General features: G+C 41.8%; 1 protein-coding gene across 2 annotated transcripts; it reads left to right on the top strand.

The window, feature by feature from the left end:
• The first annotated feature begins 411 nt into the window (after positions 1-411).
• LOC129855650 (testicular acid phosphatase homolog) lies at positions 412-18,344 on the top strand. 2 transcript variants are annotated; one of them, XM_055923534.1, is made up of 13 exons: positions 412-712; positions 823-883; positions 1,211-1,355; positions 1,941-2,036; positions 2,351-2,437; positions 3,320-3,475; positions 9,669-9,767; positions 14,180-14,278; positions 15,965-16,097; positions 16,396-16,478; positions 16,706-16,812; positions 17,362-17,540; positions 17,787-18,344. In XM_055923534.1, the coding sequence occupies exons 3-13, from the start codon at positions 1,266-1,268 to the stop codon at positions 17,894-17,896; spliced, it is 1,239 nt and encodes a 412-aa protein (XP_055779509.1). In that variant the 5' UTR covers positions 412-712; positions 823-883; positions 1,211-1,265; the 3' UTR covers positions 17,897-18,344. The 2 variants fall into 2 exon arrangements, with proteins under 2 accessions (XP_055779509.1, XP_055779519.1); XM_055923544.1 differs by lacking the exon at positions 1,941-2,036.
• The last annotated feature ends 504 nt before the right edge of the window (positions 18,345-18,848 follow it).

The raw sequence follows: 18,848 nt of genomic DNA, 5'->3' as shown, positions 1-18,848 counted from the left end.
CAGTCATGATGGGTCATAAATTATAAGCCTATAGTACATCCTATTACCCTATTTTACTGACCCATAAGGCGACTTTGATACTAACACAGCCCTACAAGTTTGCTAAGTCAGGGAAAACACTGCAGGCCCTGTAATTTTGGGGCAAAATCCATGGTGGATGACATGGCACGATATAATGAGTGTTTGTGGCCCCGGGCTGTGTGTGTGTGGTGTGTGTGAATGCATGCATGCATGTGTGTGTGTGTGTGCATAAGTGCATGTGTGCTTGCTTGTGTGAATGCACTCATGGATGTAAGCATGTGTCTGTGTGCCCACGGATGTGTGTGTGTTTATGTGTGTGTGTGTGTGTGTGTGTGTGTGGTGGTGGTGGTGTGTGGGTGGGGGGGGGGGTTGAACTAAGTGAGGCACCAAGTGAGTAAGGCTATCGTTAGAGCCTTGCTAAAGGACGATTCTCATGTTTAGGGCTTGGTTCACCATAGGCACTGTATGGCTGCTACATAAGGAGAGCAGTCCTGTCTGAGGTGGACAGATATGTCTACAGATCAAATGTGAAACTGAAGAGAACTGCCAGGGTATATTGGTCCATTGGTACGTCAAGGGAGAGAGAGTGAGATCGACAGATACGGTTATTTGGATTTTGAGCGGCCAGTGCGAATTGGGAGCAGGCATCACAAGGGAGAGAGGAAGAGAAGAGGAAGAGGGGGTCAGCTAGGTGGGTTATGAAAGCAGTGCATCCTTTAGTGAAACATGCACTAAATGTCAATTCATATCTGTGTATAGCTTCACGAATGAGATTTACTGCAGTGGGCCTTTTTCTCATAGATTTCTTCAAATACAAACCAGCTCTAAGGAACTACTCTGAGTCTGTTACATACAAATTAAGGTAAGTGAACATTTGTAGTAATTATGTTTTATAATTATTCTAATTTACATGACAGGTCATCATTTACATTTAATGAAATAAGGGTTCAGAAGAAATTAACAAACTATTATTAAACAAACAAACTATTATTAGTTAATTAACAACTATTAAACTTGTGGAATTAGAATCACCATTGCATTTATATAAAATAATGACCTTATTAATGGACGTGCCAAATAGTGTGTTTCTGCTAAACGTGTCCAAGTAATATTGAGTGAGCAAATAGACTGAATTTGGCAGAACATTTTTAATTGTCTTTATCGATATTCGATATGACCTTTTTTTCAGTTAACCTCTAAAAGGCAACCCCGCTGTAACAGAAGTGAAAGAAACTACAGAAGAGATGGTGGGATGCCTGAAAACTTTGGGATACCTTTTACTTCTCTCTTGTGTCTCATCGACTGAATCCCGCATTCTAAAATTTGTTGTTGCCGTAAGTCTTTACAGTTCTGCTTTACTCTTCTAGGATTTGTTTTGAAATGTTTAATGAAATCCTGATAGATTCAACACATGGTTTATGCTTGAAGGGAAAAGTAAATAAGATGATCAATAATCATATTGTATTTTATGTCTGATGTAGGAGCCATGTATTAAACCAACCAATCAAGCTTAATTTAACCCAATTTTAGCCCCGTTTATACCTGGTTCTAACATGTGTCCTTTGTCCCAATCTTGTCCACATTCTGATTGTGCCCACATTTTAAGACAGGTGTAGATGATTAAAATACGTATTATTTGCTGATTGTGATCCGATCTTCCTGACCACCTCCGGAGGGACTAGGATATCTGGTCACAATGGGGGTACAGTAATCGGATAAGAAACACATTTTAATACCACGTGTAGATGCAACGACTAATAAGTGGGCACAATCGGAATGTGGATAAGATTAGGACATAGGACACGTTAGCACCAGGTATAAAAGGTACTTCTGCATATCACATAAGAATATAAGACACATGACTTGTGTAAGGTACTGTAGCTCTATACATATGACATAAAACATATGACTGGCGTAAGGTATTTCGTCATGGCGATCGATCCCCCATTGAGTCGTTTCCCCTGGACCCTCACGGTGAGGAAGTGTGGGCACAAGGCTTCGGGCAGCTAACTGAGGTACAGAAATTTGAGTATGCAATGACAATTATATTTCAAAAAAACATATCCCTTTGCCTATATTTTCATTCTGAATGTGCCTGTAACTTCTTCTACAACTATAAGCTTAAGCAAGCACACACATTTTCTTTAGAAAAAGTTGAAGGAGTCTGTCATGAAACGTTAGATAATCCTGTACGTAACAAAAACAAGCAATGTTCTCACACTTCACAGTAATATCTCCTAAATCTTCTCCGTAGAAGTTCTTACTTGACCTAGGCTATTGTGTGAGGTATAAGTTTTCTCTCGTCTTTTTTTTGTCTCGCTTGGCTCAGTTGGGGATGAGACAGCAGTTTGACGTCGGCAGGTTTCTAAAGAGACGCTATGGACTCTTCCTCAGTGAAGACTACAACAGCAAAGAGGTGCGTTACTGGAGCCCAAACCTGTACATATTACACAGGAGACAAATTGCATTGTTTACCATGTGTGCTGTTTGTGCATTTGAGTCTTGGCAAATCTATTTCGGGCTATACGTCTGGGTTCTTTGGAGCATATGACCACAAAATATCCATGTGTGGTACTTAGTGCCTGTAATGTCTGTTATGGTGTAGGCTAATGAGAATGACTCATGTTGATGACATCATCACCCCGGCCTCATAACATGATGTAACATGTGGGCTAATCTCGCCTGATCTCGTCACTGTGCATTAGACTGCATGCATGTTGTTTGGCTCTGTTTGCCCCAAGGCAGTTCGCATCGTACTGGCATTACAACAAAGATCTGATTTCCCTTTTCCAGTCTCTCTCTTTCTCTTCCTGTCGTTCTCTCCCTTTTTCTCTTCACTCCATTCTATCTCTTTATCTTTTTCTCTCTCGTCCCCGTCTCTCTCTCCCCTTTTCCCTCCCTCCGTCCATAAAGTAGCAATTACCACCAAAATAACAACTTTCCTAATTCGCTGTCGCTAACGATTTGTTGTCACACTCAAGTTTCAGCTCGTGCTGTACCTTTCCTGTCCCCTGTCATGTCACATCCGAATTCAAGCAAGCTTTATCGGCATCACAGGAAAAGCCAATGTTGTCAAAATGATTTACAGTGTGCAATCACTTCACATAGGATGACAGAAAAGGGAAAAGCACATTTTAAGTAGAACATATTAATTCTTAATACAGTAAAGCTTTGTTCCATTATGCACACTGGCAAACCACTTACTGTACAGTGGAGCAGTTTTTTGGACATGCATTCTCTAAGTGGTATGCTGGTATAGACATAGGAACCAAAGCTTTACTTCTTCCCCTCCACACAGGTGTACGTGCGGAGCACAGACTATGACCGCACTCTAATGAGTGCCCAGGCTAACCTGGCTGGGCTGTTCCCCCCAAACAGACGCCCCCCTCCCCTCATGCCCCAGTTACCATGGCGGCCCATTCCAGTGCACACTGTCACCAGAGCACAGGATAAGGTAGGCGGGCGCAGGGCTCTAAACTTGCGACCAAATATTTTCCTGTGCGACTAGGAGTTTTATTTTGGGAGCACTGAGCGACTATGAAAACATCTGTAACGATAAGGCTTCACTGTACCATTTGTTTCTCTGTGCCCTAGAGAAACAAGCGAGTGCAGAGTCATTCGCGTCATGGTTTCACCATTACGACAGCGAAAATGGCGTGCTTCTAACCCAACCAGGTCAAAAGATCTGACCAATATTATCGGCGCAACATTTTCATCTTCCTATGGCAGATCGATCGCAAGCTGGCAGGTCCCTCCAGCTGGAAGAACCATATCAGAGCAAAAAAGACGTATGGCGGATGGTTGGAAACGGCGGCGAGTAGTGCGGACGAAGTGGAGACAAGGTTGGAGAAGCAACAGCTGTGCTGGAATGCGATCAATATGGGTGACCGTTCTGATGATCTGGAGTGGGAGGATGAGGGTCAAGGATCTGAATGGTCTGTAGAGGAAAGACATAGGAAGAAGAGAGATCATGATACTGAAAGCAGTGGAGCGTCTAGTCTGCAAAGCATAAAGAGGGCCAAGGTAGGGAGCAAGAGTAAGAATGTGTTGGCGTGGAAAGTTGTGATGGTGTTTGATGAGACCACAGGGCCTCATTCACACCCTATCCGATTAACCAATGCCGTAGAGATAGGTGAAGTCAAACTAGCCTGGTCCATTGGAAATGGTGGATTGATAATATTTTGTGGTAGCCAGGCTTAGCAAGGGAAGATTCTGTAATGGAAAAGCTTAATGGGAAGAAGATTAAAAGCCATGTCCCTGATGCTTATGCTAGGTCGAGGGGAGTCATCACTGGGGTCCCAGTATCTATGTCCATAGATGATATTAAAGAAAATGTGAAGGGAGGCAGAGTGATTGAGGCCAAAAGGTTGATCAGTAGGAAAGAGGGTCAAAGAAGTGAAAGCTTATCAGTGATGCTGAGGTTTGAGAAGGTTTTGCCTGGAAAAGTACAGATAGGATTCCTTAGTTTCAATGTCAGAGCATTTGCCTCATCCCCAATGCAGTGTTTTAAAGGCCAAAGAATGGGACATGTAGTTGTTCAGTGTAAAGGAAAGAAAATATGTGCCAAGTGTGGAGCGGAACATGATTACGGTGAATGTGGGAGCGATGTGAAGGTTAAAAGTTGTAATTGTGGAAGGGGGGTACGACGACAGCAGTGCATCATTTGGTGGATGCCAGGTGCAGAGAGAGCCTAGAGAGGCTCAGAGATATAGAATCAGTCATGATGTATTACACAGTGCATTCGGAAGGTTTTCACACCCTTTGACTTTTTCCCACATTTTATTACGTTACAGCCTTATTCTAAAAGGGATTAAATCGTTTCCCCCCCCCTCATCAATCTACACACAATACTGCATAATGACAAAGCAAAAACAGGTTTTTAGACATTTTTGCAAATGTATAATAAAAATAAATAATTCAATATCACATTTACATAACTATTCAGACCCTTTACTCAGTACTTTGTTGAAGCACCTTTGGCAGCGATTACAGCCTCAAGTCTTCTTGGCATGATGCTACAAGCTTGGCACCACTGTATTTGGGGTGTTTCTCCCATTCTTCTCTGCTGACACTCTCAAACTCTGTCAGGTTGGATGGGGAGCGTTGCTGAACAGCTATTTTCAGGTCTCTCCAGAGATGTTTGATCGCGTTCAAGTCCGAGCTCTGGCTGGGCCACTCAAGGACATTCAGAGACTTGTCTCGAAGCGACTCCTGCGTTGTCTTGGCTGTGTGCTTAGGGTTGTTGTCCCGTTAGAAGGTGAACCTTCGGCCCAGTCAGAGGTCCTGAGCGCTCTGGAGCAGGTTTCCATCAAGAATCTCTCTGTATTTTGCTCCGTTCATCTTTCCCTCGATCCTGACTAGTCTCCCAGTCCCTGCCACTGAATAACATCCCCACAGCATGATGCTGCCACCACCATGCTTCATCGTAGGGATGGTGCCAGGTTTCCTCCAGACGTGACGCTTGGCATTCAGTCCAAATAGTTTTTAGGTTTTTATCAGACCAGATAATCTTGTTTCTCATGGTCTGAGAGTCTTTAGGTGCCTTTTGACAAATTCCAAGCAGGCTTTCATGTGCCTTTTACTGAGGAGTGGCTTCCGTCTGGCCGCTCTACCATAAAGGCCTGATTGGTAGAGTGCTGCAGAGATGGTTGTCCTTCTGGAAGGGTTCTCCCATCTACATAGGCACTCTGTAGCTCTGTCAGAGTGAACATTGGGTTCTTATTCACCTCCCTGACCAAGGCCCTTCTCTCCCATTTGCTCAGTTTGGGCGGACGTCCAGCTCTAGGAACAGTCTTGGTGGTTCCAAACGTTTTCCATTTAAGAATGATGGAGGCCACTTTGTTCTTGAGGAACTTCAATGCTACAGAAATGTTTTGTACCCTTCCCCAGATCTGTCCCTCAACACAATCCTGTCTCAGAGCTCTACAGACAGTTCCTTCGACCTCATGGCTTGGTTTTTGCTCTGACATGCACTGTCAACTGTGGGACCTTATATAGATAGGTGTGTGCCTTTCCAAATCATGTCCAATCAATTGAATTTACCACAGGTGGACTCCAATCAAGTTGTAGGAACATCTCAAGGACGATCAATGGAAACAGGATGCACCTGAACTCAATTTCGAGTCTCATAGCACAGGGTCTAAATACTTATGTAAATAAGGTATTTCTGTTTTATTATTTGTATAAATTTGCAAAAAATGAAAAAAAAATGTTTAAAAAAGAACCTTTGTCATTATGGGGTATTGTGTGTAGATTGATGAGGAAATAATAGATTTTAGAATAAGGCTGTACCGTAACAAAATGTGGAAAAAGTCAAGGGGTCCGAATACTTTACGAATGCACTCTATGCAGAGGCTGGTTAACAGATTGGTGGAACTACAGTGCGGACTGATGGAGCTTCCATGGCTGTTCCTGTAGTAAGTGGACCTGCTGCTGGGGCTGGTGCTTCTGCTGGTCCTGGCATGTTTTCGAGACCTGTTCAGAAATCTTGCGCTCAAGAATATGCTGTGTCAAAGGACACTTTGATGGTGAATAAAGTTCATTTCATAGCTTTCATTGGTAAGGTTATCAACACGACTCGGGTTGTGGAAAGCAGAAATACCAGCTTGAAGGCTATTGTGGATACGGCAAAATAGTTATGAGGGTAACAGATGTTACTGTCAAAATGGTTGTTAATATGCTGAATAATCCTAAGGATGGATTGTTTCAACATAATATAGATCATATTTAATGAGGTTGGGGGGCTTGGGAGAGTTTTTGAGGGGAGGGTGTGGTAGAAGTTAGTAGAGATTTATTTGGTTTAAAAATGTATTTTCTTAGTACAGAATTTGGCAGACCATGATTGATCGCACACTCCAGCACAGTAGGTGGTGGCATGCACCTTAAACCTTTTTTTTTGTGGACCACCTTAATATCATAGAAAAATAAGATGGTGCGGGGGCGACAATGGTAGCTAACTAGCTAGCTACGAAAACGGTAGACAGTGTTCTTTGCCCCTGCATGTCGGGCACTGCTTTCCTCCAGTTCTGTTAACGGTGGCGAGGGCAGGTGTTTGGCAGGTGTTAGCGAAGGACACTGGGTGCTAGCTAACTAGCTAGGACTCCGGTACATAGCAGGCAGGAAGCAGGATAGATAGCTAGCTATCTAGGACACCGGTAGACAGTGTACTTTGCTCCCGCCTGTCGGGCACTGTTTTCCTGCAGTTCTGTTAAGGGCAGGTTCAGCCGGTGGGAGCGAAGGACACTGTGTGCTAGCAAGCAGGTGTCAGTGAAGGACTAACGTAAACTCACCCCATTCCGTACAAATGTGCGTAACCGCGACATTCAAACGAGGCTACAAAGAAAACTAATGGGACTGTAGCGCCTGTGTTGACTTCAAAAGCGGGGGTGTGAACTGGGTTTCTATTCAAGCGTTGATCGACATGGTAATGGCTCTATAGTATTGGAGAAAAGTCGAAAAAACTGACCCTACGTTACATCTTGACGTGTTATGTCGTAACGTACAGCACGCATAAAGCAACTATTTCTGTCTTACAATCTCTCTCCACCAGGTGAAGCACTTCTCTCTTCGTTTAAAAACAAGAGTTGGACAGTGACGGGGTAAGGGGGGGATACCTAGTCATTTTTTCAGCATCATTGCATGCGATCATCATTCTCAAAGCCGCTGTTAACTTCTAAGATCACTTTAGCACAGCCCTAAAAACCTGATTCAAATTCGACACAAACCTTCAAATAGGTATGTAATGACACATTATATAAACTCTTTATAGTGTTTTATTTACATTTTAGAGGCGATAAGGTGATAAGTTGGACAGATCGAGTGAAAAAAGCAATTTTCCCACAGGACATCTGTCCTTCTCACTGCCACGCATTAGTTTCGCTTCCCCACCCGCCATTTTTAAAAAGACACGACGGGCCTCATTGCCTGCTTGAATTATGCAGAAATGGGCAGCGTTTAGGTCATGTAATCGATTTTGTTGGAAAGGGGAGAAATTGTGCTTTACAATGGTATTGACATTACAGTTGATCTGGAAGTATTACGTTTTTGGGGCGCTAAAATAAGGGCAATTGTACGGACCAAGGCGATGTACGAGTTTACGTTAGTTAGCTAGACTCCGGTACACAGCAGGCGGGAGGCAGGGGCAACACCTGTAGCTAGCTAGCTCAGACACTGGTAAAAACTCTGATGATACTTTTATTTCCCTTTAGACCCATGTTTTAATTGCATAGACAATCAGGGGAAATACAGAATATCAAAAGTGTCACAGCCATGAAGATGGTGTGCTCAAGGCTTCATGCAGAAACCAATGGGATGTTCGATTACAGCTGCAATCACACACTACTAACAGAGATACTTTTGAGGAGATTGGAAACTAAATTGAAATCGTATTAATGCGATTGTGTACATTGCCATGCGTCGTCAATGGGCCGCGAGATGCATTCTGGGCTATTCTACGTCAAGAAAATATCTCCTTCAAGGAGTGTATGGGGGTCCATTGGGCGCTAGTGTAAAAACCCAACATTAGCATGAATTCCGTGAACAAGAAGTACAACATTACAAGTCTTTTCCGAGATGTAAGATAACTTGTTTTCTGTAATATCGCATAGCTTTGGAATCATGACATTATGTACTTTCGAGAAAAATAGTCAGGTTTCTTGACTCGTACCCTGACTTTGAGAAGGGATTGCGTGACGATTATTTTAGCAACCACGTGAAGCAGCATGACAACATGAACGCGATTGTTCGGTAGTATGCTGGGTGGGGCATTATACGGTCCTCCATTTATTGCCCAATGTGATTCCTAGCTCCTCCTTTCACCAATAGCGCTGCTCTTAATCGCAAACCTGATATCTTTAAAGAGACAGTGTATAATTTTCAATGTAATGCATCGCAATATGAAAATTGTGCTTTTACACAATGTAGAAACCAAATATTCAACAATTTTCTTTGTAATTTTAATGACAGGTATTTATATCAACATTTTAGCTTTTATAATAAACAAATGTATTTACTGTGTTACATATTGTTAGGGCACAAAAGTATCTAGAATTAATATAGGCCACATACAGTATATCTCAATCAATTATAAAATATATTTTCTGGTGCTCCTAAATTTCATGTGGTGTTTTATTTGCATATAGAGCCCTGGCCTGGAGGCTGGCTGGCATAGACAAACATGCCCACTTACTCACTCACTCACACGTCATCCATTAAATCAACTGTATGAATCTATCCAGTAGACCTGGGTTCAAAATAGTGTTTTGTTTTCTTTCAATTTTTTTTAGCTGTGATTGATTGAGCTTGCCTGGTTACATTGGAACCAATGAAATAGTTCCAGAAGTGTTAACCCATCCCATCTGAAGTATTTGAAGAAAAAAAAAGACTAGTTTGAATCAAGATATATTGGTTTTGTGTGGAGCCTGATGTGGAACTCAATATCACTACGCCCATTGGAGATGTGAGCATGGACCTTCATGTCCATTTCCCAGACCAATAGGCCATTTGGCACTGAGATGGCGTTAAACAGAAAAGAAAGGGCCACTAATTAAGCAAAGCTATAAACCGAGTTTACATGGGTTTTATGAGAAAGAGGAAGAGGAATTTGAAAGAGGAATAAAAAGTTGTTGTTTTGTCTTGGATTTCACAAGCTGTTGAAGTCCCCAAGCAAACACTGCCCCAGGTTTAGAGAGCTGATGGGGGAGACGTTTGACAGCCAACACTACCGGAGAGTTCTCAAGTCTCACCAGGTAAGTCTCAGAAGAGTTGTCAAGGTAACACATCAAATCATAAAGCCTATGACGCTTCATACATCTTAATTGGACCAGTTTCGTCACAGGAGTAAAATAATCCTGCTTTGTATTTTTTTCACTGATAATTTCAAACGGAAGTTAGTTTTGATAGGCTACAAGTAGGCTATAGGCTGCATTTCGGATACACTATGTTGTAGTAGAGACCATTATCTATTTGTGTTATTTAAGCAATAAGGCCCGAGGGGTTGTGGTATACATCCTGTTCTTATGCGCGACGCAACGCAGAGTGCCTGGATACAGACCTTAGACGTGGTATATTGGCCATATACCACAAACCCCTAAGTTTCCTTATTGCTATTATAAACTGGTTACCAACGTAATTAGAGCAGTAAATATAATGATTTGTCATACGCGTGGTATACGGTCTGATATACCACGTCTGTCAGCCAATCAGCATTCGGGGCTTGAACCACCCAGTTTATAATAAGCTATATACAACGTGTCACGTTCGTTATAGCGATGAGACCAAAGCGCAGCGTGATTTGAATGCATCTTCTTGAGATAAAGAAAGAACACGGAATGAACTATACAAAAACAACAAAACGAAACGTGAAGCTATATAATCATAGTGCTGACACAAGCAACTAAACATAGACATAGATAATCACCCACGAAATACTCAAGGAATATGGCTGCCTAAATATGGTTCCCAATCAGAGACAACGATAAACAGCTACCTCTAATTGAGAACCAATCTAGGCAACCATAGACATACAAAACCCCTAGAATGGTCACAACCCCATAAACATACAAAACCCCTAGACAGGGTAAACATATAATCACCCATGTCACACCCTGACCTAACCAAAATAATAAAGGAAACAAAGAATACTAAGGTCAGGGCGTGACACAACGACAGTTGTTGATGTATATGGCTGCATTTCAGATACAATGTTGTACATTTTCATGTGGCAGTAGTAGGACCTACGGTAGTAGGACATTTATTCTGTCTGGTGATTTAGTGTTTGAGCGAGCAAGAGAGAAAGAGAACTACAGGTTTTCAGTGAATGTATGTAAATAACGAGGCTCATTTGAATATCCTGCTCTGCAGGAAAATTCTCAGTGACAACAGAGTGATCAATATATATAAATATACAGTGGGGAGAACAAGTATTTGATACACTGACGATTTTGCAGGTTTTCCTACTTACAAAGCATGTAGAGGTCTGTAATTTTTATCATAGGTACACTTCAACTGTGAGAGACGGAATCTAAAACAAAAATCCAGAAAATCACATTGTATGATTTTTAAGTAATTAATATGCATTTTATTGCATGACATAAGTATTTGATACATCAGAAAAGCAGAACTTAATATTTGGTACAGAAACCTTTGTTTGCAATTACAGAGATCATACGTTTCCTGTAGTTCTTGACCAGGTTTGCACACACTGCAGCAGGGATTTTGGCCCACTCCTCCATACAGACCTTCTCCAGATCCTTCAGGTTTCGGGGCTGTCGCTGGGCTATACGGACTTTCAGCTCCCTCCAAAGATTTTCTATTGGGTTCAGGTCTGGAGACTTGCTAGGCCACTCCAGGACCTTGAGATGCTTCTTACGGAGCCACTCCTTAGTTGCCCTGGCTGTGTGTTTCGGGTCGTTGTCATGCTGGAAGACCCAGCCACGACCCATCTCTCTTACTGAGGGAAGGAGGTTGTTGGCCAAGATCTCGCGATACATGGCCCCATCCATCCTCCCCTCAATAAGGTGCAGTCGTCCTGTCCCCTTTGCAGAAAAGCATCCCCAAAGAATGATGTTTCCACCTCCATGCTTCACGGTTGGGATGGTGATCTTGGGGTTGTACTCATCCTTCTTCTTCCTCCAAACACGGCGAGTGGAGTTTAGACCAAAAAGATCTATTTTTGTCTCAACAGACCACATGACCTTCTCCCATTCCTCCTCTGGATCATCCAGATGGTCATTGGCAAACTTCAGACGGGCCTGGACATGCGCTGGCTTGAGCAGGGGGACCTTGCGTGCGCTGCAGGATTTTAATCCATGACGGCGTAGTGTGTTACTAATGGTTTTCTTTGAGACTGTGGTCCCAGCTCTCTTCAGGTCATTGACCAGGTCCTGCTGTGTAGTTCTGGCTGATCCCTCACCTTCCTCATGATCATTGATGCCCCACGAGGTGAGATCTTGCATGGAGCCCCAGACTGAGGGTGATTGACCATCATCTTGAACTTCTTCCATTTTCTAATAATTGCGCCAACAGTTGTTGCCTTCTCACCAAGCTGCTTGCCTATTGTCCTGTAGCCCATCCCAGCCTTGTGCAGGTCTACAATTTTATCCCTGAGGTCCTTACACAGCTCTCTGGTCTTGGCTATTGTGGAGAGGATGGAGTCTGTTTGATTGAGGTTGTGGACAGGTGTCTTTTATACAGGTAACGAGTTCAAACAGGTGCGGTTAATACAGGTAATGAGTGGAGAACAGGAGGGCTTCTTAAAGAAAAACTAACAGGTCTGTGAGAGCCGGAATTCTTACTGGTTGGTAGGTGATCAAATACTTATGTCATGCAATAAAATGCTAATTAATTACTTAAAAATCATACAATGTGATTTTCTGGATTTTTGTTTTAGATTCCGTCTCTCACAGTTGAAGTGTACCTATGATAAAAATTACAGACCTCTACATGCTTTGTAAGTAGGAAAACCTGCAAAATCGGCAGTGTATCAAATACTTGTTCTCCCCACTGTATATATATATATTTAATCTTTATTTAACAAGGCAAGTCAGTTAAGAACACATTATTATTTACAATGATGCGCCACTCTGGAGTTTTAAAAATGAAGATACTACACCTGTAGTAGACATGACATAACATGTTCAGACCTGTGTCAAATGCATAGTAGTATGTCAAATACTTTCAAATACTCTGCGTTTGATTGAGTTTGTCCAAATAGAATAGCCCCAAGGGGAAAAACTCCAAGGTTATCAAACACACCTCAATCGCTTTCACTCGTTTTTTTTAATGTTGTTATTGTTAATGTTTCATTTTGTTCTGTCTAGTCATTTCAAGTCCTATCCTGTCATAGATGGGCCTTGAGCAATATGTCGCAGCAATGAAACCCTTTTCCTCACAACCCTGTCCTTATTCATCTTGTCTTGTGAATTAATTTTGACTCACTTGCTACATGTGTTTTGTTATTCAAAGACTGATTTATTGTTTCATTCCGGTAGGTTATTAGTTGTCACAAAGGCCTTGTTAGTTATTTCGGTGTGACATCAGGCCCTCAGTGATTTCTTCACTCACAGTTTTCTCCTTCATCTTCCAAAAAGCTGCTTGGTGCAATTTCTCTCACATTCTCAGAGCTGTTAATTAATGACAGGATTGAATTATATTGAGAATTAAAATGAAAAGGCTTTAATTAACTGAATCCCATCCTGGTTCCTATTATGGAGATGTCTGGCTTTTGATGGAGGCGTCCTTGGTACTCTTTACTACCCTCTGGTGAGAAGATGGGGTATCTGAACATTTTTGTCACCCTGGGTTCATCTTAATAGTCACAAGTGGCTTGCTCTTGTCTCATTTTATGTGATCTGAAAAGCAGGTGAAAGGTTAATGTGCATAAAGACAGAATATGTAGAAATCGCTCCCCATTAGCTGGTTGCTAAAATTCTATCACGTTTGCCTAATTTCCGTTGATGTGACAAAACAAGTGTAGAGAATCATTAAACAATCTAAACTGCTGTGAAATATATTTTCTAAAATAAAAAATATCGAATTTTGAGATGATTCAAGCTGGTGTACAAAACGAAAAGTAAAAAGATGCAAAACCAAATCTTAAAGATACGTTATAAAGGTTTTGTATATTTTCAGCCAGTAGTTGAAAAGTAGCGCTCATGAGCATGTTTATGAATTCCAATTCGTACAATATGTAAGTCCATAAGATCCCGTTCAATCTCTTTAAGGACGGGAAGCATAGAAATAGCTCACATAGAATATGCTGCTTATCAGACTTGACTCCAATGAGAATGACAGATCTACAACTCACATTTCTATCTGAATTTGGTTGGGTCGCCACCAAAGCTACATACAGGACCTAGAACGATGACCTATCAGCACGTACTGACAGTAATCATGTATTTTGCATCAGTGTAGATGAACCTTCCCCTGAGTCATTTTCTCTCAACTAAGCACTGGGTATAAAAAAAAACCTTGGTACAGTGCCCTTATTTGACAAGACTTACGGTTTTAATAATCAACTGTTTATGGAAGCCAAAAACGAATGTGACATGTGAATATGTGACCGAGTGATTGCTTTTAGGAATCCACCAGGCGCAATCTTAAAATTGACTGACTGGAATAAAAAATAAAACAATTGTGTAAGATGAACATCTTCCCACAGCGATTTATACAGGAGCTCTCCAACCACACTGGGTATCCTGTGTCTAGGCTGCTGGGCAGGAATTCCATCTGGAGGGTCTACGACACTCTCTCCTGTCAGGTACTATTGCATGTAGCTCTCTGCATACACACTCTGACTCTGAAATAAATACCATGCCACATGTAGGGTTTCCCCTCTAGGGTTAGTTGCAGGTCCCCTTCGAAGAGATCTACGTCCCAAATTGCACCCTCTTCCCTTTATAGGCCACTTACTTTGTGAAGGGCCCGTAGGGCTCTGGTCAAAAGTAGTGCACTGTAAGGGAATAGGGTGCCATTTAGGATGCACACATAGACTTGCTTGAAACCCGTGAAACCCACGTTTCCTGCATGTTGTCCGTGCCACTCTGGGACTTCCAGTCATCGCACTAATCCTAGTTAGCATTGGCTTACGAAACTACCTCTAACGTCCTACTGTTCAGTCGTGTGGTCCAGTTGCCACAAAAAGGACTTAGGAAAATTGCAATTGATTCAGAACAGGGCAGCCCGGCTGGCCCTTGGATGTACACAGAGAGCTAATATCAATAATATGCATGTCAATCTCTCCTGGCTCAAAGTGGAGGAGAGATTGACTTCATCACTACTTGTGTTTGTGAGAGGTACTGACATGTTGAACGCACCTAGCGGTCTGTTTGAACTACTGGCACACAGCTCGGACATCCATGCATAGACCACAAGACATTCCACCAGAGGTTTCTTCACAGTCCCCAAATCCAGAACAGACTATGTGAGGCGCACAGTACTAAACTCTATTTCACACCAAGTAACTCATGCAAGCAGTTAAAATAGATTTGAAAACAGATTAAAAAACACTTTATGGAACAGCGGGGACTGTGAAGCAACACAAACATAGGCACAGACACATGCATACACACACACACATGATAGCATACGCACTATACACACACGTACACATGGATTTTGTACTGTGTATATATGGCAGTGGTGGAGCAGGGGCCTGAGGGCACACAGTCTGAATGTATTGTAATGTTTTTAAAATGGTATAAACGGCCTTAATTTTACTGGACCCTAGGAAGAGTAGCTGCTGCCTTAGGATCCATAATAAATACAAAAATACAAATACAAATACTGCACAGAGACATAAAAATTGCATCCATGAGTTCATCTGACTCTGGATCCTGCCTCACTCATTATATAGGCAGGACGCCTCCCCTCCCTTCCCATGCCTACCTCTGTTTCAAGTTGCCCTGTGTCAAATAGTTTGGTTTCTATTGGTTTCAATTGACAACTTTGATGCCAGAAAGCCTGGATGTTACTCTTTGGGCCTTTGTGCCCCGCCTGGGAACAAACAATATAGGGGAAAACTACCATGTGATCATCTCGGCAGTTGGGCTTGATGAATAACTCAATAGCTCGTTGAAATGAACAATATTCATGATTATATAAGAGGTAGACTTGGTCATACTTACAGTAATGCACATTAGCACCAGTGCAAAGTGTACATCCGTCATCTGTTATTTTCAGAGACGGATATAAATAGAACGACTTATACAAACCGTGAAATAGAGCTTGCATCCAAAATGGGACCCTCTTTCCAATATTGTGTGCTAATTTTGACAAGAGTCCTATGTGCCCTGGTCAAAGGTAGTGCACTTTAAAGGGAATAGGTTGCTATTTGGGATGCGACCACAATAATTACACGGGTACAGGCTTGGTTGTGACTCGTGTGTTGTAGAACATTGCGCGTCAAACAGAACGATGCTAACGGTTGTCATTGTACCCTTGTTAGAGGAATCACAACCTGACCACCCCTGGCTGGGCCACACAGGAAGTACTCAACACTCTACAGGAAATATCCTCCTTTGAGGTCATGTTCAGCGTCGTCACTCACAAGAGAAAGGAAAAGGCCAGGCTCTCAGGAGGTGAGCGGTTAGAGTTCAGAAGGTGTCAGAGGTCACGTGGGTTGTGAAAGAGTTGAAGTAATGTTGCTTTGATGTTGTGGCTGCGGGGTTGAGAGTTGAAAATAAGTTGAAGTGACGTTGAGTTAACGTTGTGACTGTGGGCTGAGAGGTTGCTCATGCTGAGTGGATGACATATCCCGTGGATTGTGAGTTGGTCTGAATGGTATGTTAATGAGTTGGATTATGCCAACTGTTTGTTTGTTTGCGTGTATGTCACTATGATTGTTTTTATAATGTTGACGGTTTGTTTATTGTTCAGGGGTTCTGTTGAATGCCATCCTGAGGAATTTCTCCAAGGCAATGGAGCAAGGGAGCACGCTCAAGTTCATCATGTATTCAGCAGTTAGTGGACACCGCTGGCACACACATACACACCCACATGCATAGATGTACACTCACACTTCATATTATGCAATCTAACATCTAGGATGTCTTCCTATTCATATTTACACATTCACAAGCACATCCACGCGTGACCAAGCACAATGTTAACGCTCTGTGATTAAGCAAATTTATGCGACACAATTAATTCTGTGTTCTAATGTGTACATCTCTCTCTCTCTCTCTAGCATGACTCCACCCTCATCACTCTCCAGGCTGCCCTAGACGTGTACAATGGTCTTCTTCCTCCTTATGCTGCCTGTCAGCTCTTTGAGTTCTACCAAGAGGATGATGGGTAATGTAGTTTTAGTTGTGATACCTCCAGAAACGATCATATGTACAAGGCTAATGTTTTAGCGCAATAAACTGTACAAATTATTTGGTTTAAAGCTGCAATATGTAACTTTTTGGGTGACCTGAAAAAATTGACATAGTCATTCACATTAAAAGCAAGTCCAAGAAGCGCTATATCTGTTCTATGTGCACTAGTTTTATGCTTCCCGTGCTTATGTTTCATATTTGCATCTTTTACTTTCGGTTTTGTACACCAGCTTCAAAGAGCTGAAAATACAATATTTTTGCTTATTGAAAAGATATTGCACAGTGGTTTAGAAGGTACAATGAATTTCTTACACTATACATTGCTTGTTTTGCCGCATAAACATTTGGTGAACTATTAGCATTTTAGCAACCAGGAAATGGCTGAGCGATTTCTGCATATTGCACCTTTAAATGACAACTAAATGGTATGCGAGATGTGAAATGAGTCTTAAAGTGTCACAGAAATCTGCATAACACATGACTATAGGCTATGTCTTTACATAGTCTGTATAAACTATTCCAGGTCCTATTCTCTTGACATGTATTACCGTAATGACTCATCCCGTGATCCCTACCCGACCCCTATGCCTGGCTGTGAGACAACTTCGTGCCCTCTGACCTCATTCACTGACCTGGTTAAAGATGTCATCTCAACGGACTGGGACGCCGAGTGCGGGCTCAAACCGTCACGGTCCAACACAGGTAAGAAAGGTAGTTCCATATTGTCCTAATGGTTCAAAGCTTTTGCTTTGTTACTTTTGCTTATAGGAGCTCATTTTCCTGTCATTCTATACACCAGAATATCCATAAATATTGCCACAGATACTGTAAGTATAAGTAAACATAACATTTACTCGGAAACTGACACTGCTCATTGAAACTGGACTCTAAGACTGACATCTTTTAAATCTGATTACTTATCATTGCATCTCTCCTAACTTTTGCAAGGTGTCATTGCGGCGCTTGCAGTGGCAGTAGCTATCCTGACAGTGGCGCTGTTGGCCAGCATAACTGTGTTTATTCACCAGAGGAGAAACCTGTACTCCAGGGAGGGGTAGTAGGGCTCTCCAGGCTTGAATAAGTCTTCCTAAAACATCATGGAGGCATTGGGAGAGGACAGGGCAATACATCAATACTTATAGGCCTACTATCTCTGAGATTAAAATGGAAATAATCCATACAATGACCTTGTGAATTTTGTTCTCTTGTGATCTGTTGTACTGTTTTGTATTGTATTGTATTGAGTTCTTATTGGATTTTGTTCTATTTAGCAGAATGTCAAGTCATCTTAGGTCTTTGTTGAGTGATTTGGCTTTTATAATATTTAGAAAATGATTGAATTAGTTATATCTCCTTGACTTTTTCCACATTTTGTTGTCTTACAGCCTGAATTTAAAATGGGTTTACATTAAGATTTTATTGTCACACACAATACCCCGTAATGTCAAAGTGGAGTTATGTTTTTCGATTTTTTTTAACGAATTAATAAAAAATGAAAAGCTGAAACGTCTTGAGTCAATAAGTCGTCAATTACCTCGACACCGGTGCCCCCGCACATTTACTCTGTACTGGCACCCCCTGTATATATCCTCGCTATTGTTATACTGCTGCTCTTTAGTGATTTGTTACTTTTATCTCTTCCTTTTTTTTATAGGTCTTTTCTTAAAACTGCATTGTTGGTTAAGGGCCTGTAAGTAAGCATTTCACTGTAAGGTCTACACCAGTTGTATTCGGCGCATGTGACAAATAAAATTGTATTAGATTTATTCAACCCCTTTGTTATGGCATGCCTAAATAAGTTCAGGAGTAAAAATGTGCTTAAAGTCACATAATAAGTCGCATGGACTCACTCTGTGTGCAATAATAGTGTTTAACATGATTTTGAATGACTACCTCATCTCTGTACTCCACACATTAAATTAGAGGTAAGGTCCCTCAGTCGATTCAACCACAACGACCAGGGAGGTTTTCCAATGCCTCGCAAAGAAGGGCACCTACTGGTAGATGGGT

The sequence above is a fragment of the Salvelinus fontinalis genome, chromosome 1 (genome assembly GCF_029448725.1).
Source record: "Salvelinus fontinalis isolate EN_2023a chromosome 1, ASM2944872v1, whole genome shotgun sequence".
Lineage (NCBI taxonomy): Eukaryota > Metazoa > Chordata > Actinopteri > Salmoniformes > Salmonidae > Salvelinus > Salvelinus fontinalis.
The sequence above is the reverse complement of the archived record's forward strand: the minus strand, read 5'-3'. Positions and strand labels throughout refer to the sequence as shown.